Raw genomic sequence first — 25,973 nt, 5'->3', positions numbered from 1 at the left:
ACACAATAATTTCATGGCACTCTGCTGGAAAAAAATCTTTGTGTCTCCCCTTATTTAATCTTCCTCAGGCACACACACTTTCCCAGAATGTCTTTGGGTTGAGGTTCTTCTCTAGAAACTGTACAGGATGATGTGTCCTCAGCCACGGTTATGCCTTTTCCTGGTCCTGGGTAATGACCCAAGGACCAGGGTCCTTACTTGTCTGGGCACGAACCAAGATGCCCAAAGCAGCCATGTTTTCTGGAGTGTCCCATGAATATCAGTCTCTGGGACATCTCTGCCCAGAGGACAGCCTCAGGTATGTGGGTGGAGCCTCTCAGTGGAGCAGCTGAATTTCCTTGAGGTTGAGAGGAGTCTCCCCTTCACCTATAAAGCTGACTCATTGGGACTTTAAGAATTTTTTGTATCAGCCTCTGTTTTCATTCCTTTGAGACACATTACTGGTCAGCCCATCAGATGCTGGTATTCAGAGGAAGTTTCACAAATCATTCCTGCCCTCTGAATTCTCTCAAGTTTGTGAAGGGAGAAAAACTATTTCAAAGGACAAGGTTAACCCACCCCAACAAGTTGGTGCAAAAACTTGCAAAGCAGTACTCCCTTCATGTGTGTTAGAAGGCAGAGTGCATTTTCTTTGGGAGGGTGGTGATCGAGCACTTTAGTGAGCAGGATGGTGGTGGGAGGATGTCCCAAGGGATGTGATGATCTTACTTGACACTGAAGTCAGGCATTCCTGTATTCCAGTCACCAGTGCCACTTTTTGAATTTGTTGCCTTGAAAACCTTTGTTGCTTTATTTCAGATTCAGTTTTTCATTAACTGTAAAATGCTATGTATCTGTACAGCATGAAAATGAGAAAGTATTTCTGAAAGGGCAAGAGAAAAGTAAAATTCAGAAAAGTGAATTAAACATGTAGTCATATATTCCATTTCATAAAAAAACCCTTATTTACCATTTTGCCCCCCGAATGAGTGTAGTAAGTTTCTTAGATCTATTCTTTTTCAGGGGTGATTTCAAATGGAGTCCCAGGGCTTAGCTTTGTAATGGTACCATGGAAAATAAAGAGACAAAGTCTGTTTTACTTTATGACTGCCTAAAAATGAATACATTTTGACAAGAAAACGTGGTAAGTAAATTGACTAATTACACCGATTTAACAAAAAGATCTCCTTTTATGGAGGGTAGAGAATATGGAGAGCGGTTAACTCTGTTTTCACTTATGGAGGTTGTACTTTAATGCTAAATCCTGTGAAATGGGACTTGAAAACTCTTGAGAAATGTTCATGTATGATTATTTACCAACTGATTTCTTTTCATGGAAGTAACAGTTAAATGAAATGTTTATTTTCTGACAAGGATAGATAATTTTGCTATTCATGTTGAATTATGAAATGTAAATGCCTTACAATTTCCTTATCTCCTATAAACATCAACACTGAGATTGTGGGATTTTCCTGAATTATAACTAATATTTTTTTTTTTTTTTGAGACAGAGTCTTACTTTGTCACCCCGGCTACAGTGTAGTGGTGTCATCATAGCTCACTGCAACTTCAAACTCCTGGGATGCAGTGATCCTCCTACCTCAGCCTCCTGAATAGCTGAGATTACAGGTGTACACTACCATGCCTGACTAATATTTTCTAATTTTAGTAGAGATGGGGTCTCAGTCTTAGTAAGGCTGGACCCAAACTCCTGGCCTCAAGTGATCCTCTTGCCTCGGCCTCTCAGAGTGCTAGGATTACAAGCATGAGCCATCGTGCCTGGCTTGAATTATTCAAACACTGGATGTTTTCTCACCCAAAACTAAGTGAATAGCATTGACTCGGAACCAGAGTTTTGAGCCCAATGACTAAGCTAATGTCAATCTTGATCTTTTGGAAGGTGGTCATTGAGGGCCCAGGGAGCCTTCCCCGCAGATATCCCAGCTTGCTCCCATCAGCCAGGATAGGAGCCCTTTATACCGAGAGAAGCTTCAGAGCCCTGGGAAGCTAGGGGTTGATCCACAGGCAGATGGAGTGGAGGTTGGATGGAAGTAGGGGTGAGTGATGAGATGCGTTTTCTGAGGGTGTAACTGCTATTGTCTTAGGGCTCCTTCTAGACATTGCTCACTACAACATATTTGAAATTACAATTTGTTGTTCAATAAAATGAAGTCTTAATTATTTAAAGAAGTATTGCAATAGGGGAAAGCACCAAGTATAAATCTGGAAGCATCATGAAGGTTACACAGACAAGGGCTTTTTTTCATAGAGAGGAGCAAATGAATTTAGAAAGAAGGTGGGAGGGGAAGGGCAGGATGGATGGTGGAAAAGTAACATCCTAGCTTAGAGGCTTTTTTACCCTGAAGTCGGCCTGTTCTTAGGAGGAGCACAAAGGGGGTTTGCATGTTGGCTCTGGCTGAGGATCAGTCAACGTTTAGGGGCCTGGGGGGAAGGAGAATAACTTAGCAAAGTTTGGTCAAGAAATATTTTGTTCTGACCACTGAAAAGAAAACTGTTCTCGTTTTTTATGAGGCAATAAATGGAAATTTAAAGAATCTGTGTCAGGCTTTGTGATAGGTGAAAAAGGAGGAATAATCTCTTTCGTAATAGGAAGGTTGTTTCTTGACAGTAAGTGGGTATTACAGAACACAAAGGGTGGGTGATTTCTTTCATCGCAACTATTTACCAGGATTACCTGCCCAAATCTTCCCCCGCCACTTTCTCTTGCCCTATACCTCTCTTCCATTTGGCTTTTTCTGAGTGGTGTACTTTATAGTATACCAAATTGATGAATGTAAGTAATGTGGTTTGCTGAGTTCATTGACTAGTTTTATAAAAATATTAAACTTCAGAGGGGGTTACAGGAGCATCTTATCGATAGGCAGTTGCTCAAAATTGTGCATGGGCCCCTGGGGCTGCCACTGGCATCTGCAGTGAGTGCAGTGTGGTAGGACTGAGCCCTGAACTCATGAGGTCTGTATGAAATCTGTGGTGTCAGAATTGACTTTTGGAGAAACATTTGGTGCCAGAAAGGTGGTCAGTGTTCATCAGACTCCACACATTTGGTGTGAGAAGTGTCAGGTTTCTCAGGGAAGGGAGAGTCTGTTCTCCTGCACATAGGCTGTCACACCACCTATTGTGCCGTGACTCTGCATCTCCTCCTGTGGTCAGAGGAGACTGAGGACACAGGAGGAGCCCTGAGGTCAGATCCCTCTCTGCAACTTGCTGCCCCATGTGATTCGCGCCCATTCATGCAGTGGTGCAGCAGGCACTGATGGAGCCATGCCCCCCCCCCCCAGGCAAGTCTCCTCCCTCTGGAATGGAGACCACAGCTCCATTGCTCTTAGAGTTTCCCACCAAATATCCACACTGGAGTCCTGGTTTATCTCCACCCCTAGACTCCAAATCTGCAGCAGAAATCTGGCCCTCCACCAATCCAGGCTTACATCTGGATCACCTGATTATAATCCCATGCCTGCATGGACGCAGGAATGCCAGAGCATATCCCAGCCTGGGCTAGTATCTTTAGCACTGACAGCCCAACATAAGTGACTGGGGAGAACATACTAATTGATAGAGGTTTATTGGGCCAACATATAAGGATGTGATTGAGAAAAACCAAACCACAGAGAAATCTGTGACTTTTTCCAAGGGGGGATTTGGGAACTTCAGTATTTAAAGGTGACATGGATAGAGAAAGTAAAAGGAGGAGGGGTGTGGGCAGCCAGGCAAAATTGTTACAGTCTTGTGAGGCCCAGAAAATTTACATATTACATAAGCTAAAATTAATGTTTGAAGAGAAAAAGGAAGTGAAGGAAGAATCAAGTATGTAGATGTCCCTGGATAGGTAGAAGAAAGGTTGATCTTATTTCTGTTATGCACTTGGGAAGATAAATTTGTAATCAACATTATTAGTGTGGAGTTGAACAGACTCTAGTTTTAGGAGCTAGACTGAAAGTGCAGATGAAAAGTTACAACTTATGAGTCCTTACTCACAGAAGGCCAATGAGGAATTTCCTTTTGAATGATCTGTGTGGACGACAGTCCATGTATATCCCTGAAACCTTTTACCTCTCCATGATCTGGCTGATGCATAATGCTAGTAACAACCATTCATGTGTAAGGTGTTGCATGACTCAGCCTCCAGGCCTGACCTTTGCTTCTGCAAAAGGAGCTTGAGAGATTGTCCTGAGGTTGTTAGTTTCTTCTACAGCACCAACCAGCCCTTACACCAGCTCTGCACTGTCTTCCACCCCTGGGTCTTTGATAGCACTCTTCTATCTTCTGATTTTTTTCTTCTCCACAAACCTTCTTTCTTGTGCACATAGTGTGACTAAGGCTACTCTTCTGGTGCCTGAATTCAGCACCCTCTGGAATTATAGTCATGAGTTGAAGGCTGCGGCCCTTGACATGGCTGTTGTAAGAGCAGATGCAAATGAAAAATACCAATGGATCCTTCAACTTAAAAACATGAGATTATACACTCTTCTCCTTCTTAAATTCTTTAATTGTGTATGTACTTTTTTCTCTGCCACTTTGAAATATTATGTCAATTATTTTATGAGCTAACAGGTCTTTTGTAATTTTTTTTAACTTGGGGATTGTCTTTTTTTAAATCTAGGAACCACTGCTTTGAAATGTAAATAGTCAGAAAAATCTGCATGTATCCCAGTTTCTTTTAGAATAGGAACCTCCCATTAGTAGGCACCTAGCTCCAAGTTGCAAAGTTGTCTTCTGTCATGAAGATATGAAAGGGTTTTTTTTTCCTTTGAATACAGCCCATTAGTAAACACAGATGGCCTTTCCAATTACTAGGTGAATTTTGGGTGAACTACATTTGAAAAATGGTGCTGACAAATCTACTTGAGGACTAATTATGTTGACCTTTATGTCTTTGCAATCTCTTATCAGGTTGCCTGAGATGTACATGACATTCTGGTTTTATTGTATAACAAAAGTTTTCCTTCTGATTTACCATTGCGGAGAGTTATTCTGGGCTTGAAAGCAATTTTATGATTACCAGGCATGGTAAAAAATATATATAAAGTGCTCACCTGGCTTCACTCTAAAGAGCTCTTTCCTTCTTGGCCTTCCAGTAATAACTCACAATTGTGCAACAAAGTGCATGGTGCCTCCAATATCTACATGTAGAATGGTCTCTCTGCCTATTTGCACTCTGCTGTCTAGAGCAGTTTGACCAGATTTCTACAAAAATAATGTTACAAGACAGCAATCATCCCTTCCAGAGGTTTGTCAACGACCCTGGCCTTTTCAAACCTAAAATTTATCCAGAGAGTGTTGGGCTTGCAAACCCAGCCAGGTAGACACATGTGCATTGAGTAGGCCTGAGAATCTTAACTCCCTCTCCTTCTCTTTCCCAAATACTCATGGATATGTAGAGGGCACCAGCTGCTTCCCTATTCCTCCAAGACTTAAATCTGCAGCTGCAAATTCTGAATCCAGGTCCTCATGATCACAAGGATGTGATAGAGCAGCTTCCATGAGCAGCTTCTAGTTCCCCCTCATTCTGTATCACCCAAAAATACAGAGCCAGGTTGATTCCACCTGTAATCTGCACATGAGGCTGGCCTCTACCTGGGATTCACAAGGGAGGGCCAGTCTTGGGACTGAGTTTGTACAGAAAACCTGAGGGAAACATTTTCTGCATTGTGAGAAGTCAATATAGGCTTTGTGAAGCCAGCCTTTACTAAATGAGGCCTTTCAAGTTTTCCAGATATTGCCCAGTGAGCTCTTACAGTTGTATGAAGGGTTCCTGTTGTAAATAGAATCTAGTGGCAAAATCTGTAAGTGTAAACAAGCACCTCAGCTGTGGGAGGTCAGGGCCACAAAATATTCACAGCCATGATCACAACTTATTGCCATGATCACAACTACAGCTTCCTGTACAGTTACTGGAGTAGGGTGGTCTTCTCCTTCCTCGTACCTACAAGTTAGCCGATAAAGGACAGGTTATGTCACACCTGGATCCAGGATCAGCTGCCCTACCAGGGCATTTCCATTTTCTCTGCTGACCTCACAGTCAGCCTGATTCTCTCCTGCCTGGATCAGCATGGGGACAGCAGCCCAAGCTCACTGGGGACCCTCTCACCAGCATGTGGGAGGCTTGTGGACATTTGGGGATGTCCTTCCATGCTGGGGTCAGGATGACAGGATATAATTCCCCTCCATTTCAGAGGAAGAGGAATAAGTCATCCAGGGTTTGTTCCTCCTCGCATAGAAAGAATCTCCCTTGCTGGTGTCCAGATTGGAGTTGCTCCAGTTTCCTGGTACATCAGTGATAAACAAGGAGCAGGTCTTGAGACACAAACTCATAGATCAATCAGTAGTTTCCATCTCATATGAGCATTAGAGGAACAAGTAAAGCAGGCAGGGTTCCTCCTGTCCAGTCTAGAGCAAATGGCTAAATGGTTGAATTCAGCATCATGTAGTCAAGATGAGGAAGTTGCTCAGACTTTTGCTTCATTTGGGCCATTTTCCTTATGTTGTGAGTTCTGATGTCAGCACATGAAGGCCATCTGTGAACAGAAGAGTTGTTTTTATTTGTCTTTATTGCTTTTACCTTGTTAAGGATAAATACTTAGCTAGTTCTAATATAATTCCAGAAAAACTTAAGTGTTTTTGACTAAACTGCTTATTACTGTATGTTATAAAATGTACGAAGAAGCCTAGGGTGGTGACTCACACCTGTAATCCCAGAATCATATGACTTAGTGTGGCCTGGAATAACAAATGGTCTATATGCACAGTAAAGCCTGAGAGGCAATGCTTAGCTAAGTGTTTTCAGCCCCAGTTTCCAATTAGGATCACGTGTCCAGTTTAAAGCAACACCATCACCTGTGCCCTCCCTGCAGATTCTATTTGTTGGGGTTGGAGTATCTATGTGGTTTTAATTGAGTGCCCAACGTGATGCTAAAGTGAGTCCAGGGTCAAGCACAAGGGCTCCCAGATATATTTATGAAAGTTCAGTCCAGTCTTTGTTCCACGGGGACCTCACAGAGTCTTCTCTGCATGGGTTTGTGGGGTGCAGGGCAGCTGCTATAGCAGGTATTGCTGGTGTCTGTGGTAGAGGAGGGCACCTGTGGGCAGGAAGGGAGAGAAATCACTCATTGGTCTCCATGTAGAAGCTCCATGTTCATGACTCTGTGATGAAGGACAGGGAAGGGTGGATTATTTTGCACTTCAAGGTCCCTCTGCCTGTGGGTGTAGTCGTAGCAGGTGAAGGGGCTGTGCTGATGCCTTTGATGGCACTTTATCAAAATGATGATGCAATTTGTCCAGATACTCTCACCAGAGCAAAAGTTCCAGAGAAGGAAGAGGAAGAAACGGCTGGTTCTTATGTACCCAGGTCCAGAACCATGTTCACTTGTCATCCTGAAATGTCACATGTTTAGAATGAAAACCTTTCTTTCTCTTGTGATGTTCTTGGCTAATGAGTTGGTTTCAATGATTCTTTTGTCCTTTTTTCTTATAATGGTCAAGGTGTTCTGAAAAATCTTCCCTGTATAGCAGAGCTTTCTATTCATTCTCTCTATCCAGGCCTCTTATATGCCATGAACACTTCTCAAAAAGTTTATGAGCTGCAATATGGAAATTTTTCCCTTTGTGCCTGTCAAACATGGGACCATGTGGCTGCCTAAGATTCTTATTTGGGATAGGGTCAGGTCCTTGGGTATCTGTGAGGAAGGGGAACATGAAACTGTTTAGGTTCCATGTGGATGCTCCATCGGCTCTGTGCATAACAGGCTGAAGTAAATGCACTCTTAAAGTGCTGACATTAATTGCCTAGAATAACTCAGAGTTTTAAAAAAGAATAATTAGAGGAGACTTGCTTTCTAGGATGCTAAGGAAAGACTTTACATACACTATTAGAGGTTATAAAACATGGGAGATACATGCAGCTTGAGGTTTGCATAAAACTGATGTTTCCTCATGATTAGATTCAAATTATGATTTACTTTTTTTGGCCACTATCGTCACAGCAATGATGTTGTGTCCGCCTTTGTGAATCAGCACCTGATACCAATTTGTTCTATTATAGTTGTTAATTTTATACACTTAGATAGGTTCTCCTTAACAGATTTTTCCACTATAAATTATTTTTCTCCATTAATACACACCTTGGGGAGATGTGTGTAAACTATCACATTGAATCTGGAAGTCCCCCTTTGTTCTTAGATTCTCTTTCATACAGCTTGCTTTGGAAAAGGAAGGCTCTTATCTTTATTTCCTGGTCTGATAAACTGGGATAAACCCAGGCTCTACCACTTGGCCAGTGTTTGCCAAAACATCCTCCTGGGCCAGAAGCATTGGCATCACTCATGAGCTTGCTAGAGATTCAGGCTTCATCCCATATCTTCTGAATAAAAATCTGCATTTTAACCAGATCTTCCATTCATTGTTGTACACATTAAAATTTGAGAGGTACCTTCTAACCCACCATGACTTTTCCATCAGAGAAATATACAGAACTTAATCATGTATGATGTAAATAAAGCACTCAAAAATGTCCATGGCTGTTTGGGTGGCCTTACTTTTATGCTGCATTATCTAAAAAATGTAGTATCTGCACTGTTTTTGTGGATGTTATACTGTCCTCTTTCCCCAGACTTACAGAATACATAAGGAAATACTTTTTTGTTAAAATTATCTTATGGGATAATTCCAGTCACGTGTATAAGTCAGAACCAGTTCTCTTTACTCTCTCATTTCACCAGGACTGAAATTATCTCTGCCCATGGCTCTTTCGTAAGTATGTGTTGTTGTTTTTTTTCCCCAGGCACTGTTGACATTCATGGATGTGGCCATAGAATTCTCTCTGGAGGAGTGGGAATGCCTGGACCCTGCTCAGCAGAATTTGTATAGGGATGTGATGTTAGAGAACTACACAAACCTGGTCTCCCTAGGTGAGGAGAACTTCAATACACCATTCCCATTCCACACTAATAATTTCATATTTTTTGTAAATTATTTTCTGGTAGATTCTGCTTTGCATGAATGAGTTTCTGATGCTTGTTTCCAAGAAAAGCTTGGGGACTTTTGATATAGAAAAGAAAATATTCAAAGTGTTTTATCTTAACGTTAATCGTACATCTTTTTGAGCTGCAAATCTGTATCACTCTACATTAGTAGTAATTGCAGAAACGTAGTGGCATAAAATATGTTGCCCATACCTTGAAATGCAATTTCCACTACCAATTTTTGATTCAGTGGTACTGGGCAGTGGAGCTAAGAACCCACAAATGTTAAATGCTTTCTAAGTATTCTAAAGTTTCTGTCAGGAAAGAGTATTTGGGAATTATTTTTCTAGAATTTTCTATATGTTCTCTTTTCTCTACTGAGTGCAGTACTAGGTTGGTAATTGGAGAATCCCAGTAAGAGTCATGTGAATTTTTTCTAATAAAATAGGTCTTGCTGTCTCTAAACCAGACCTGATCACCTGTCTGGAGCAAGGAAATGAACCTTGGAAGGCGACTAACTACAGTGCAGTAGCCAAGTACCCAGGTAGGTGGGAGTGAATGAAGCAGATGACACAGGTGAGAGAGGTCCAGAATTTAAGAAGGAAGCCAGACGTTAAAATGGGGTTTGGGAAGCTGTGCTTCAATGAAAATGATTTCCAAGAAGCCTGGGTTTCTTTCCCTTGGTCTCACATAAGGGCATGTCTTTTCTTTATTTTTTAATTGTCTAAGCACTAATTCCCCGTCAGTGATCTCCCTTGAAGGTTACAGTGAGAACCAAAGTTCTGTTCGTGGCTTACAAGGGACAGCAGGATCTGAGTCCTGTGCTATTGCCTTTCAGGACATGGTAATATCTGTGTATTTTTGAGGAAGCCTCTGTGAAACAATTTTTTCATTTTCCTTTTGCATCATATCTGAAATGTGTGAGTGAAGTTGTGACATTAGTACTTGGTTCAGGGACACCACAAACAGATGTGGTATGTTTTCTGCTTTATGGTTTCCTACCCTGTGGAAGTTTTAAATGTAATTTTACAGGAAATTCATACTCAGTAATTTATCAGAACTCTCTAAGTATAGAAAGTCAAATGTGATTTTACTTCAAACTTCTGTTTTTGTATCAACTATGATAAATAATTTAACTCTATATGCCCAAATTCCTCAACTTTAGTATAGCTTAAGTTATCTTTTTTTTCTACATTTCTTAAATATAGTATGTCTTCGGGAAGCTTAGAACATTGCTGAACATGTATTAAGCTCCCAGTTTTTACTTTATTTTTTAATAACTGTCATTTTATAGGTTTCTCTTAGTTTGAAGTTAACTGGAACTGTCCCATTTATACACACACACACCCATGTGTGGATGTGTAACATTTTTTTACCAATAAAGTTATATGTAATTATTTGACATTTGTATACATTGTGAAATGACTGATAAAATCAAGTTAATGAATATACCTAACACCTCACAATCACCTTTTTTTTTTTTTTTTTGTATTGAGAACACTTAAGGTCTGCTGTCTTTGCAAATTTCAGGATAGTCATGGTGCTATACATTACGTCTCCAAAATGTATTCATCAGATAACTAAAAGTTTGTACCCTTTGAACATCTATTTTCCCCACCACAGGCCCTGGAAACCACATTTGTATTCTCTACCTCAAACTTTTTAGCTTCCCTATGTAAGTGAGATCACGCAGTATTTGTCTTTCTGTGCCTGGCTTATTTCAGTTAGCATAATGTCCTTCAGGACCATCTGTGTTTGATGAAATGGCTGAATAATATTTTTTGTGGCTAAATAGTATTCAGTAAAATATATACATATACTGTGTATATATACCATACTTTATCCATTCAGAATTTTACAAACAGCTTGTTTTCATATCTTGTCAATTGTGAATAATATTGCAAAGAACATAGGGGTACAGATATTTCTTAAAGATGTGATTTTTTTTTTTTAGAGTCTCACTCTGTTTCCTGGGCTAGAGTGCTGTGGCATCAGCCTAGCTCCCAGCAACCTCAAACTCCTGGCTGAAGCGATCCTCCTGCCTCAGCCTCCCGAGTAGCTGGGACTACAGGCTCATGCCAGCACGTTGGGCTAATTTTTTCTATTTTTAGTTGGCCAGATAATTTTTTCTATTTGTAGTAGAGATGGGGTCTTACTCTTGCTCAGGCTGGTATCCTGAGCTCAAGCAATCTTCCCGCTTTAGCCTCCCAGAGTGCTATGGTTACAGACATGAGCAACAACACCCAGTGAAAGATACTGATTTTAGTTCCTTTGGTTATATACACAGAAGTGGGATTGCTGGATTGTATGGCAATTCTAATTTTTCATTTTGAGTAGCACCTCCATACAGGTTTTCATAATGACTCCACCAATTTACAACTCACCAACAGTATAAAGGATTTCTTTTTCTTCACATGCTTGTCAAAATTTGTTATCTACTCTTTGATATTAGTGATGTTAACATGTATGAAGTGGTATTAAGTGCCTAATGATTAGTGAGTGATGTTGAACATCTTTTCATATACGTATGGCCATTTATATGTCTTTGTTGGAAAAAGATCTTTTCAGTCTTTCTCCTATTTTTCAATTGGGTTATTATCATTATTACTGTTTTTGTCTCTTGTCAGACATATGGTTCGCAACCATTTTCTCCCAACCTTTATGTTTCCTTGTTTCATTGTCTTCTTTGCTGTACAAAAGCTTTTTTAGTTTAGTGCAGTCCAACTTATTTATATTTACTTTCATTGTCACATGTTTAATGTTGTATTCAAAAAATTCTTTGTCAAGGTCATTATCAAGGAGGTTTTCCATATGTTTCTTTTATGATTTTTAAGGATTTGTGCTTTACATAAGTCTATATTTTGAATTAATTTTTGGGTATGGTATACAAGAAATGGTGTAATTGTATTTTTTTCTTGTGACTATCCAGGTTTTCTAGCGTCAAGTATTGAAGTATTGGTGAGACTATCATTTCTGCACTATGTGCTCTTGGTGCCCCTGTCAAAGATGAGTTGACTTTGCATGCATGGATTTTTTTCTGGGCCCTCTGTTTTGTTCCATTGGTTTTTTTGTCATTTCTTATGCATGTTCTAGTCTGTTTTTATTACTGTAGTTTGGAAATTAGTTTGAAATCAGGAAGTATGAGGCCTCCAGCTTTCTTTTTCCTCAGTATGATGTTGGCTACTGAAAATATGTTGTAGTTCCATAAAAATTTTAGGATTGTGTTTTTTATTACTGTGAAAAAATGCCATTGAAATTTTGAGAGGTAGTCCATTGAATCTTTAGGTGACATCGCATAATATGACACTTTAACAGTATTTATTATGCTAGTATATAGACCTGTGAAATCTTCACATTTATTTGTCTCTTCAATTTCTTTCATCACCAACTTATATTTTTCAGTGTAAATTTAGTGCTAAAATCTTTATTGTTTTGATGCTACTATAATTGAGATTATTTTCTTTTTTATTGGATAGTTTGTTACTGTTTGAAAACACAAGTGACATTTGCATGTTAATTTAATATTCTGCTCATTTACTCAGAGAATTTTTTAGTTTAAACAGGTTTTTTTTTTTTTTTTGTACTCTTTAGGGTTGTCTATATATAAGATCATGTCATCTATAAATAGTGATTTTTTTTTCTTTTCTATTTGATGGCTTTAAAAATTTTTTTTCCCAATATTTTTGCCTAAGACTTCCAATGTTATGATAAAATAGAAAGATTGAAAGTATGTACAATACAGCCTTGCATTTGTGTCTGTGCATTTGAAGGAGCAAATTGGTCATTCAGTTTTCATAATTTCAGCAGGTAAAGATCTTTCCTTTTTGGGTCCACAGCTTGATGGATTATCCTCTGGACTTGCAAAGAACAGGGGTTCTAGCTGGCTTACAAGGCTGCTTCTAGGTCAGCTTTGATGCTTCCTTTTAGTGGGTCTGTTACTAGGGGCTTGGACAGTTGTCAATTCTGTCTAGTTCCTGGGCAGACTGGATTGCCCTCGGGACTTTGATCTGTAGGGCAGGAAGTTGCAGTTGGGTCTGCATATGGTAGGGAGGGTGTCAAGTATATGTATGGGTGTGGCTCCCACTGAATACGTGAGAGGTTTTCCCTGGGGCACGGTGTTGGTCCCTAGGTGTGCAGCACTGGCCATGCACTGTGGCTGAGAGAACTGGAACTGAGTTACAGCTGCTTCAGAGACCACAGTGAGTGCCAAAGTCTGTAGGCCTGCCTCCATGGACACAAATGGACATTCCCTGCAGGCCTCTGGAGAGGGAAGACCATTCCTAGACCATGGCTGGGAGGAGCTGAAGTTGCTTACAGAGTCACTTCCGAATTCTCAGTGGTACCAAGTGGAGTGAGCCATTTCTTGGTCTGTATCCAAGACCAGGGGTTCCCAAGTTTACCGCATGAATGAAGGCCTGCCTTCTCAAAATGACCGATCATGGGCTTTAGTATCATTTTATAACCTCCTTCCTGGATCTCAAAGCTTTTATAAAAGGACTTAGATTTTGAGATGGGGGTCTCCTAATATCACCCAGGCTGGTCTCAAACTGCTGGACTAAAGTGATCCTATTTCCTCAGCCTCTGCGTAGCTGGAATTACATGTTTGAGCTACTATGCCTGGCTTTCATAAAGTCACTTTTGTCCATGGATGGCTGCCAAATTTTAGTTGCTGTGGGAAGACAGAAAAGTAGGAGACTTCCTATTCCACCAAGTTGTTAATGTCACTCTCTCTATACAGTCTCACTTTCTATTTTGTTCTATATCAAATGTTATGTCTAAACATTTCTTGCTTTGCAATGACATATTACTGCATTTCTTTTTTAAGTTATGTCCTTTGACATAAGTTTATTGTGTGTTTTATTTTACCTACACATTATAATTTTGGTTGAAATTGCAACTTCTTATATACACTTTATCAATGTCTGGTTTAATTAAAATACAAATCAGCTATATGTCTATAAAAATTATGTACTTTTTTTACCTATACATTTATATATTTGGGAACCCTGATTTATAATATGTGTGTGTGTATAACAGTTTTATATATAAAATATATGTCACACTCTAAGTGCCTTTATAAGAGCTTTGGGATCTAGGATCCCAAATATACAAATATTTTTTATATATATGTAAATTATAGGTTTCCAATGGATGAACCCTTGTGTTACTATTTAGTGTCCTTCTCTGTCTTGTGACAGTTTTGGCATAGTGTGTTTTATGAAATAGGACAGCTTTTGACTCAAAATGTATTTTGCCTAATATGATTGTGACTCTCCTGCTCTCATTTGCTTAACCATTGCATGGAGTGTGTTTTTCCATCCTGCCACTTTGAGTCCATTTTTTTTCATTAGATCTAATGTGAATCTGTTATAAAGAGAATATAGCTGGATCTTGCTTTTTGAATTTCCTTAAACCCCTTTACTCAATTTTTTTCTTTTGATTGGGGATTTTAGTCTATAAATATTTAAATAACAGTTTGAATGGGAAGGGGTTACTATTGCCATTTTATTAATTGTTTTCTTTGATTCTTGCAGGTATTTTGTCCTTGTTTTCCTCATTTTCTGTCCTTTGTGTCTCATTGATTTTTGTAGTGACTTGCTTTGATCCTCCTTTTTAAAAAATGTATCTCTATAGGCATTTTATTTTGGTTACCATGCGGATTACATAAGAGCTCTTATAGTTACAACAATATACTTTAAACTTGTAAGTAACAACTCTTCTTTACTTGTATATAAAAATTCTTCTTCATTATATTTGCCTTAAAATTGATGTTATTGATATCTCTAATTGTATCTTCTTATACTGTATATCCATTAACAGATGTTTCTTTTCTTTTTCTTTTCTTTTTTTCTTTCTTTCTTTCTTTTTTTTTTTTTTTTTTTTTTTTTGAGACAGAGTCTCATTCTGTTGCCTGGGCTAGAGTGCTGTGGCGTCAGCCTAGCTCACAGCAACCTCAAACTCCTGGGCTTAAGCGATGCTACTGTCTCAGCCTCTCAAACAGCTGGGACTACAGACATGAGCCACCATGCCTGGGTAATTTTGTTTTCTATATATTTTTAGCTCTCCAGATCATTTCTTTATATTTTTAGTAGAGACGTCTCGCTCTCGCTCAGGTGGTCTCAAACCCCTGACCTTGAGCGATCCTCCTGCCTCAGCCTTCCAGAGTGCTAGGATTACAGGTGTGAGGCACTGCGCCCGGCCGAACAGATGTTTCTGATCATTTTTGTGCTTTTATCTTATAAACTTTGAAGCATGATTAAGACCATTTTCTGCACCATTATTCTAATACTGCAGAACTTTATTTAGATGTAATTGCATCTCTTTCCCAGACAGGGTTTCTTTTATTTCAGAATATTAAGGGGATACAAATACTTTTGGTTATATGAATCACTTTCATAATGCTTGAGTCATGACTACAGGTGTGCCCATCACCCAAATACTGTTCATTTTACCCATCAGACAGGTTTTTGTTTCTCTCCTTCTTCCCCCTGCCCCCTGCTTGATTTCCAGCAAGTTTTACTTTCCTCTGTGCACATGTGTGCTCATCAGTTCCAATTTAATAATGAGTACATGTAGTATTTTTCCAATCTGGAGATACTTTACTTAGGATAATTGTCCCAAGGTACATGTAAAGGATTGCAAAAGGCATTAATTCACCTTTTTTGCAGCTGTCTAGTTCTCCATGGTATAAATATACCACATTTTATTAATCCAATCATAAATTGATGGGCACTTGGGTTGATTCCACATCTTTGCTATTGTGAGTTGTGCTGAAATAAGTATTTGAGAGCAGGTGTCTTTTTGATAGAAAGACTTCTCTTGCTTTGGGTCGATACCTAGTAGTGGCATTGTGGTATGAAATAGTAGGTCTACATTTAGTTCTTTGAGAAATCTCCATACTGTTTTCCATAGAGGTTATACTAATTTGCAGTCCCACCAACAGTGTGTAAGGATTCCTTTATCTCTGCCTCCATGCCATCATCCCCTGCTCTCGTGTGCAATGTCTCTGCATGGATTCTGAGCAGCTCCCCAGTGAGCCCAGAGATCTGCAGTGGATGGGGGAGACTCCTCAGAGTTCAAGCTGCCTGCAACTTTGATTCCTGTCCTAAAAAGCAGTGCTACTTCAATTCTGCTGTCTGCTCCTCTTCCCAATAGTGTGAATTGTATTGGGACCCCTGGCTTAAGCTCTGAGGTGGATGGTGCTTATAAGAGTCAGCTACACCTTGTTGGATTGAGTCAGTAGGTGCTGTAATGGGCTATATGGTCATTCTCCCTGTCAGTGGTTGAGGCTTGCAGGAAAGAGCCAAGTGCAGAAGGGTTATTTTTGCCTCGAATACGCTTCAGCCCCTTAGGAGAAGCATTTGAGTATCCCAGACAGTGGGAGGGGCCTGCAGTCCCCAGGGGATTGCTTACTCTCCACCACAAGAGAGGAGAGTGGGAGAGTGAGGCTGGGTGGGGTTAGGTTGAGCAAGCCTGGAAGGCTCTGCAAAGTCTTGGCAGGACTCAAAGTCCTATCCCAGGGCCCTGGGAAAGGCCACTGGGACAGGGGCCAAAAAGATCTATCAAATCTAAAAAGACTGCTTATGGCAGAAGGTCTGTCTGTAGTTCACCAACTGGCTCCTGGAGTGACCTCTGCCCCTGTCTCATTACCCCTGCCCTGAGGGGCTCCCTCCAGTGTCTGTTTGCAAATGAGCACAGAAACCTGCTGCACTCAGCCACAGTGGGACCACAGGCTGGCAACTTTATGCCGGGGATCCACTCTAGTCTGACAGCGTGACTTTCCTGTGGGGGTACGGGCATTTCACCAGATTTCTGTGGCTCAAACCCCCACTGTACTCTTGGATCATTTCTTCCCATGTGGGCTCCCTTGCCTACCAAGTTACTCTCTCAAATCTCTCCATTGTGCCCCCTGGGAATTCACTGAAGTTGTGGGGTCACAGGATCCAGCCTGTGTGTCTTGTTCACTGGCATGTGTCTGCACAGAGTACCACAGGCAGGAAACTCCCAGACTGGGCACTCCTGTGGCCACCACTGGTCCCCAAAGGTAAAGGTATGGGCCCCACTCTCTGTAAAAATGCCAGTTTGGAGAACACTGTAGGTGATGAGAGGTGGCTGCCCTCCCAGCTGCAGTGGGTCGGGGAGGAAGGAAGAGAGCCAGGAATAGAGCCAGGACTCTGGCTCCTCCAGTCACCCTCCTTGGAAAGCAGCCTGCATGAAACGTCCAAGCTCCAGAGCCACTCCTGTTCTCCACACGATTCAGTGGGTGCAGCAGTGCCCATGCTCATAAATGTGGAAAAACTCACATACAACTCAGTAGCCCGCTGATTACCAAAGGTGAGTAGGACGGAGAAACGCAGTACTCCCTTATTCCTTCACTGGGCTCTGAGCCTCTTTGGGTTTGATTCGCACCAGTTTCTTCTCATCTTTTTCTTTTTCCTTTTTCGTTTTCTGCTTCACGGTTTCCCCCTGTGAAGTACGCAGCAGGCTCCGGCACCTCCTGCAAACTACACATGAGCTGTGCCCATTCCTCCCTTTTCTTTATCTAAAACACTTTCTTCCCTCCAGGGTGCTCCAGCAAGTGATGGCTCTAGTAGGCCCTCTTGCCCTCTCCTCTCTTCAGTTAATTATTGTTATATAATTTTGTGTTGTTTTCTAGCATCATTTTATTTTCAGTGAAAGGGGCTTCCTTTGGCACTTCTTGTATTGAAGATCTAGTGCTGACAGACTCTTTCAGCATCTGGTTATGTTGATAAATTTTTATTTTTTCTTCTTTTAGGAGGATAGTTTTGCTAGATATAGTATTTCTGCTGTGCAGTTTTTGTTCTTTAGGCCCTGTGACTATATAACCCAATTTTTTCTGCAGGGCAAAGTTCCCGATGATAAATCCCCTGTTTCTCTCATAGAAGCAAGCTTGTACTTGACACATCACTGTTGTCTTGCAGCTTTTCAGATTCTCTTTGTTGTGACTTTCAAAGCTTTGCTTATAATATCTTGTTATGGGTGTTTTTGTTTATCCTAGCTAAAATGTGTTGAGCTTCTTGATTTCTTAGTTCTTTTTCTCACATTTTAGAATTGCTCAGTCATTTCTATTTGTGTTCTTGAGCTCCACAGTTTGTTTTCTTTTATACTTTTTGTTGCTGTTCTAATTTTCCTCTATTTGTTTAGTTGTGTGATTTCATTTCACTCCTTGTGCACTATTCAGATGGGGCTTTTTAATTTTCTCAGGTAATTTATATATCATTATTTCTTTACAGTTAATATCTGATTATTTATTTTGTTTGTTTTAATGGGCTAGGATACCCTGATACTTTGTGTATGTTGTGATCTTTGGTTGACATTTGGGGATTAAATAAAACTTCATCTGTCATAATCTTTAAAACATGGCTTTGTCTGGGAGATTATGATATGAATTGTTTGGGCTACAGGTTCTTGGAGCCTCCCAAATCTATTCTCAGGATGTTTATTCTGTGGAATTGTATGTTTATTTTCCAGGTAAAGTGATTTTTTCCATGTTTTTTCTTAAGTCCCTGTAATCATTTGCTACACCTATTTTATGCCACTTGTACTGAAGTCTCTCTGCTGCCATAACAGTCAGTTCCCTTTATTTTCAGCAAACCCAGTCTACCTTCCAAAGCACAACACAATTATGTTCAGCATTCTGTGTTATGGGAGACACTAACCAGTCTCTGGAAAGGCCCCTAAAAGTCCAAATATATATATGTGCCACAATTCTCTTTCTGTTTTGGGGGAGAATCCAGGAGTTGATTTTTTAAACCCATGTAACCCATGCTATATTAATATTAGGAAGGGCAATGGTAGGTAAATGTAACAAACTTTTCTTCCTCTTCTATGTGGCTTTTGGTATTGTGCTTTCCCAGGATGCTGCAAACATTTAATTGGTTTTAAAATTCACACAGAAGCAATTTGGTCAGTATATTTTTGTTAATGTTATGTAGCTGTAACTGTATTAGGGCCTGTGGTAGTTTACTATGCTATCTTGATAATGTGCTTGCTATAATTTTATATGCTAGATTTGTAATAGATGTTCATGTAAGGCTGGAAAAAAACAAGTGGGATAATTTGTTATTTTTATTTCTTTCAGCTGTGTCTTCTCATTATACTCAAGACCATTTGCCAGGGAAAAGCCTGAAAGATTCATTCCAAAAAGTGCTACTGAGAAATCATGAAGGCTCTGGACTTCATAATTTAAGCCTAAGGAAAGACTGGGAAATTGTGGGTGGGTGCCAGGTGCAGGAAGAATGTCATAATAGATGTAACCAATTTTCCACAGCTGGCCATTGCAAAGTCTCCAAATGTAATAAATGTTTGAAAGTCTTCAGAAAATTATCAAAACGAAATAGACATAAGGTAAGACATACTGTAGAGAAAACTTTCAAATGTAAAGAATGTGGAAAAGCCATTAACAAATGTTCACACTGTACTGAATTTAAAAGAATTCATACTAGAGAGAAACATTACAAACATCTAGAATGTGGCAAAATCTTCAAATCTTGCCGAAGCCATTCTAATCATAAGTCAAGTCATGCTGGAGGGAACCCCTACAAATGTGAAGAATGTGGCAAAGCCTTCAAATCTTGCCGAAGCCATTCTAATCATAAGTCAAGTCATGCTGGAGGGAACCCCTACAAATGTGAAGAATGTGGCAAAGCTTTTAAGCAGTCTTCAGACCTTAATATACATAAGAGAATTCATACTGGAGAGAAACCCTACAAATGTGAAGAATGTGGCAAAGCTTTTATCCACAGTTCACACCTGACCAGACATAAGAGAATTCATACTGGAGAGAAACCCTACAAGTGTGAAGAATGTGGCAAAGCTTTTAAGCGGTCTTCACACCTTAAGATACATAAGACAATTCATACTGGAGAGAAACCCTACAAATGTGAAGAATGTGGCAAAGCCTTTAACTGGTGTTCAAAGCTTACCAAACATAAGAGAACTCATACTGGACAGAAACCCTACAAATGTGAAGAATGTGGCAAAGCTTTTATTCACCGTTCACACCTGACCAAACATAAGACAATTCACACTGGAGACAAAGTCTATAACTGTGAAGAATGTGGCAAAGCTTTTAAGCGGTCTTCATACCTTAAGATACATAAGAGAATTCATACTGGAGAGAAACCCTACAAATGTGAAGAATGTGGCAAAACCTTTACGTGGTGTTCAGTACGTACCAAACATAACAGAATTCATACTGGAGGGAAACCCTACAAATGTGAAGAATGTGGCAAAGCTTTTAACCAGCATTCAAACCTGACCACACATAAGAGAATTCATACCGGAAAGAAACCCTACAAATGTGAAGAATGTGGCAAAGCTTTTATCCACCATTCATACCTGACCACACATAAGAGAATTCATACTGGAGAGAAACCCTACAAGTGTGAAGAATGTGGCAAAGCTTTTATCCACCGTTCACACCTGACCAAACATAAGACAATTCACACTGGAGAGAAACCCTACAAGTGTGAAGAATGTGGCAAAGCTTTTAAGCAGTCTTCATACATTAAGATACATAAGAGAATTCATACTGGAGAGAAACCCTACAAATGTGAAGAATGTGGGAAAGCTTTTATGCAAAGTTCACATCTGACCACACATAAGAGAATTCATACTGGAGGGAAACCCTAGAAATGTGAAGAATGTGGCAAAGCGTTTATCCACCTTTCACTCCTGGCCACACATAAGAGAATTCATACTGGAGAGAAACCCTGCAAATGTAAGGAATGTGGCAAAGCCTTTAACTGGTGTTCAATACTTACCAAACATAAGAATTCATACTGGAGTGAAATCCTACAAATGTGAAGAATGTGGCAAAGCTTTTAACTGGTGATCAACCCTGACCACACGTAAAGGAATTCGTACTGGAGAGAAGCCTTACAAATGTGAAAAATGTGGCAAAGCTTTTATACAGTGTTCAAACCTGACCAAACATAAGACAATTAATGCTGGAGAGAAACCCTACAAATGTGAAGAATGTGGCAAAGCTTTTATCCCACATTCAAATCTGACCAAACATAAGAGAATTCATACTGGAGAGAAACCCTACAAGTGTGAACAATGTGGCAAAGCCTTTAACCGGTGTTCCACACTTACTAAACATAAGACAATTCATAATGGAGAGAAACCCTACAAATGTGAAGAATGTGGCAAAGCTTTTAACCAGTGTTCAACCCTGACCACACATAAGGCAATTCATAATGGAGAGAAACCCTACAAATGTGAATGACGTGGCAAAACCTTTACCCAGTGCTCTTACCTTACTATACATGACAGAATTCATATCTGAGAAAAATCCTACAAATGTAAACATTGTGGCACATCCTTTAATAACTGTTAACATATTACTTGATATGACAGGGATCATACTGGATAAAAGTGGTATAAATGTAAAGACTGTTGAAACACCTTCCACAAAATAAAAGTCTTAGAGTGCACCATGGTATTGATACAGGCAAAGAAAATTGAAGTACAAGGACTGGTGCAATACATTTACTTATACGACAGATCTTCTTTATTGTACACAGGATTCATACTGGAGGGTAAACCCCTAGCAACTGCTTAAACTGTATTGAACTTCACAGAATTTGGACTGGAGAGAAGCCCTACAAATAAAATAAATGCGGAAAAATATTTCTTCAAAAAATATGCCTTAGGAAACATCAGCATTAATATGAAAAGATATATTAGAGATACAAGAAATATGAAAAAATTTAATCACAACTTAAGTCTAAATTAGTGTGAGAGGATTTACAGTAGAAAGCACTGAGGCACTAACACTTTCAGAGATTAAAGCAGAGGGTTGATTATGAAGAATAATCCAAAGTTAAAAGATAATTTATTTGTATGTAGGCTTAAAAAGAACAGAAGATTGATTTTTGGAGGGTTATAATTATACTCAAATTATGCTATTTTGCATTGAAATGATTTTAGATGTTTGAAAAATTAAATATTGATGTAGTTCAACACTCAAATCACTTGCTTCTCTGCTTTCATTCCTATTCTTTCTGTGAAAGGATGTGGCCAACTTTTGCTGCATCAGAGCTATGAAAGAACTTTCTAAATTATGTAGGTATCAATTTTGTACTCTTGCAAGGAAAATTAAGGACACCAAGATGTAATATTCGGTAAGAAAATCTAAGTGGAGAGGCTCTTTGTGATCCAGCCATAACACTGTTTTAAGTAATTTGTGTGGTAGGTTTTTAATGTAATATTCTTTTGAGGACATTTCAACTTTAGAAGTAAATTGTTTTTACCAATTGCATATTCAGTAATATAACAAAGTAGATTTTGAAATGCTGTTACTAAGACAATGTGTGATCTCAATTTGTTTTAATAAAACAAAATTGTTTTTAATGTGTTACATGTTGTGTATTGAATGAGGTCTTAACCTTCTACAGAAATTTACCTAGTCCACTTTATTCAAAGTCCAGATAACAAATGTAAACAATATAATATTGGGTAACATAGTGGAACATAACATTACTAAGGAGCATTTTTGTAGAGGCTTTAAGCTTCAGTTAATTTGAAAAATATTGCTTCCATAGGTTATATTTTCATTCTTTTTCTTCTTTTTGCAACTATAAAGGGCCATTAAAATGGTTATAATGAGATTATATAGGAGCATAATCAGAGGCCATACATTGCTGAATAATGAATGACTATTTACAAATTTTCATTGTACATTTTTGTTTGAATGTGCAACCTCCCCGGCCTGAAAACTTCATATAGACTCTATAGAAAAACGTTAAGTGCAGAATGATGGAGGAAGTAATTGTGTTTGTGTGTGTACCTATTTGAGAAGAAAAGAAAAATATTCGAACAAAACAGATAATTTAAAAAAATGTTGATAACTTAGTACCAAACTAGAAACCTCATAGATTCTGAAAGTAAATATATATTCTCTGCTTTGAATTGATTTCTCTAAAATCTTATGGCTCCTGGTTCTGTATCTCCCCATGTAAATCCTCTGTTTTCAAATGCCTGTTGTTCATGCTACATCAAATAAATTATTGTTCCAAAAGTTAAGAAATATTCTTCATGACTCAGGGATTATACAAATAATTTTTATGAAATTTAATTGTGTTCCCAAAATAATTTGAACAGGTAATGCCATAGTGAGTATACTAAGTTAAATTGTATTAATTAGTAAATTTCATTTTTTTCTTTGCAAAAGGCAAAATTTGTTTAAGCCAACTTCTCTTTAGTTATTGTCTTTTTCACTTTTTGTAATTGACATAATTGAGTTGACAGACTATTGGGCCAATCTAGATAAACACTGAAGAGGCTTCATAAGTCATCAGGTTGTTTTGACATTTACTGGAAAGAAAAAACATGACAGCACTAAGTGTATAATAGATGTCACATAATTAGCAGTGGGTATTTCTGTTAAAGTGATTTTGTGGCTCCAAGTAACACTGAAAACAGCCAGGTGAAGAAATGACATTGATTCTGCACGTGCAGAGAGATCACTTGTTTAGAGGCTGTAAAATTTACTGTCTGAATTTAGAAAGGGGAATTCTGCTTCTTTTGATTTTTCTAATTGTGTCCAGTTTGTTGCTGTGTGTTTATGTTCACCCCCAGCAACACATGCTCCTCAGTCCTTCTTTGCCTGTTCTATGGCTACAGCTTTCTCACTGTTCTCCACACCCCATGTCATTTCACACAGTACTTTATAAGTTCTTATGAGACTTTAGGATTTTCTTTCATGTGGTCAATTTTTTTTTTTTTATGTGGAGAGTTTGAGACAATTTATAGGTTATAAATGCAACATTCTGATCCCTGAAGTGAGGTAAGGAGGATTCAGCGGCCATGGACAAGAGGGTTAAGTCAAGCAGTTAGCAGTGTTTGTCTTTGTTTATAAAAGGAAGACGTTATTAGATCCTAACATAAATTGCGGTAAATATAAAATTACTTGTATTAGGTAAAGCATTAATAAGAGTGAGCCATATATTGTGAATGCTATGTAAGGAAAAATAACAGTTTCTAAATATCCGAAGAGAAAGCATTTCTTAGAAATAAATTCTGAATGAAAGATCATGGTCAGTGTTGAATTTTGAAATTAATTTTTTTATGAAATACTTTAGCAAAACTTATGTTTATAGGGAGAATCTTTTATTTTTGGGTGTGTATGCTAAGTGTTGGACAGTAATAAAATGACCTGTATGGATTTAAAATTTGGAATAATCTTTTTTTTAGATTGATATTGCAATTTTGAGAAATCTTTCACTCTTATATCTTCCTTTATTTTAATGGGTACAGTTCACAGTGCACTGTTTTCATTCTTAGTCACCCAACCATAGCCAGCTATTTCATCATTCTCTCTAGAAAAATCTCAGCGATCATAGCAGGTTTTGGATTAAAACATCTCAGTGATTTTGGATGCAAACTTGTTTTTCAAGTTCACAGTGTGGCCACAGATGGAACCATTAGCACCACCTGTGTCTTAGGTGTCTTCCACACCATCACCATCAGCACAAGGAACGCCATGAACCATACGTTTAAAGTGCATTGGCTACTGCCATTTTTTGGTACTAGGTTCTGAACATACTGGTAAATATCAGAGTCCCTATACTTATGACCAAGAAATGGAATAACAAAAAGATCACAAAAACTACATTTTTGATGGAATTTAGGCAAGCTTATGACAAAGGCACAGACGCAATCTTTAGAATATTGCCAGCATTCCATAATTTCTCAACAATTATAAGTTCGCAGGTACTATTTATGTATTTCTTATGTAAGACATGATGTTTTCAAGTATATGTACATTATTAAATGCTTAATTCTAGCCAATTAACTAGCATTGTGCCTCACATAGTTATGTTTGTGGTGAGAGCATTTAACATCTATCGTTTTAGCATTTTAAAAATATACATTATGTCATCATTAACTATGGTCACCATGGTGTACAGTAGCTCTCTTGAACTTATTCCTCCTAACTGTAATTATGTATCTTTTGACAGTTATCTCCCCAAGCTCCCATCCTTCCTAAAAACTCCAGCCTCTGGTAAATGCCATTCTACTCTCTACTTTAATGAGATCAACTTGTTTAGATTACACATTTGAATGAGATCATCAAATACTTGTGTTTCTATGCCTGGCTTATTTCAATTAACATGTTCTCCAGATTCATCCATTTAATGGAAAATGACAGGATTTTTATGTCTAATATTCCATTATATATGTATAAATATTACAGACATACACACTTTCTTTATCCATTCAATTATGGACACTAAGGTCGATTCCATATCTTGGCTATTATAAATCAGACTACCATAAATGTGAGAGTACAGCTGTTCCTTCAGCATACTAATCTTATATTTTTGGATGTATACTTAATTATGCAATTGCTATATCACATGGTAGTTTAGTTTTTTATTAAATTTTTGAGAATTCTCCCAACTTTTTTCCATAAGGTGGCATTGATTTACAATCACACCAACAGCTTGCAAGTGTTCCCTTTTCTCCACATCTTTACCAACACTTGATATCCTTTCTATTTTAATAGTAGTCATTCTAACAAGATTGACTGGTTGATATGGTGGTTTACATTTGCCTTTCCCTGATGATTACTGATGGTGAACAATTTTTGTTACATCTGTTGGCAATTTGTATGTCTTATTTTGAGTAATGTCTATTTAGGTCTATTGCTTATGTTGAAATAATTACTCACTTTTTGTTGTAGAGTTGAGTTTCTCATATATTTTTGATATTAACCCCTTGTCAGTATATAATTGACACATTTTTCCCATTTATAAGTTGTGTAATCATTCTGTTGTTTCTACCTTGTGTTGTGTAGAAATGTTTTAGTTAGTAATCCCATTTTCCTGTTTTTACTTGGTACCTGGAATTTTGAGGTTAAATACAAAAAATAATTATCTAGATCAATGTCATAAAGCTGTCATGCTAAATTTTCTTGTAGTAGTTTCAGAGCTTCAGGTCTTACATTTAAGTCTTTAACGGATCTTGAGTTAGTTTTTGTATGTG

At 38.5% G+C, this 25,973-nt stretch overlaps 1 protein-coding gene across 1 annotated transcript in view; it reads left to right on the top strand.

Annotated features, from left to right (window-relative positions):
* Nucleotides 1-218: 218 nt before the first annotated feature.
* Nucleotides 219-25,973, top strand: part of LOC138376548 (zinc finger protein 729-like) — a 166,787-nt gene continuing 141,032 nt past the window's right edge. The window contains 7 exon segments of the mRNA XM_069460934.1: nucleotides 219-298; nucleotides 4,308-4,398; nucleotides 8,777-8,903; nucleotides 9,406-9,501; nucleotides 19,060-19,449; nucleotides 19,510-20,748; nucleotides 20,915-21,211. Of these exon segments, the coding sequence (XP_069317035.1) occupies nucleotides 219-298; nucleotides 4,308-4,398; nucleotides 8,777-8,903; nucleotides 9,406-9,501; nucleotides 19,060-19,449; nucleotides 19,510-20,748; nucleotides 20,915-21,211 (2,320 nt within the window).

Source organism: Eulemur rufifrons, chromosome 28 (assembly GCF_041146395.1).
Source record: "Eulemur rufifrons isolate Redbay chromosome 28, OSU_ERuf_1, whole genome shotgun sequence".
Lineage (NCBI taxonomy): Eukaryota > Metazoa > Chordata > Mammalia > Primates > Lemuridae > Eulemur > Eulemur rufifrons.
Note: the sequence above shows the minus strand (reverse complement) of the source record. Positions and strands in the feature narration are given on the sequence as shown.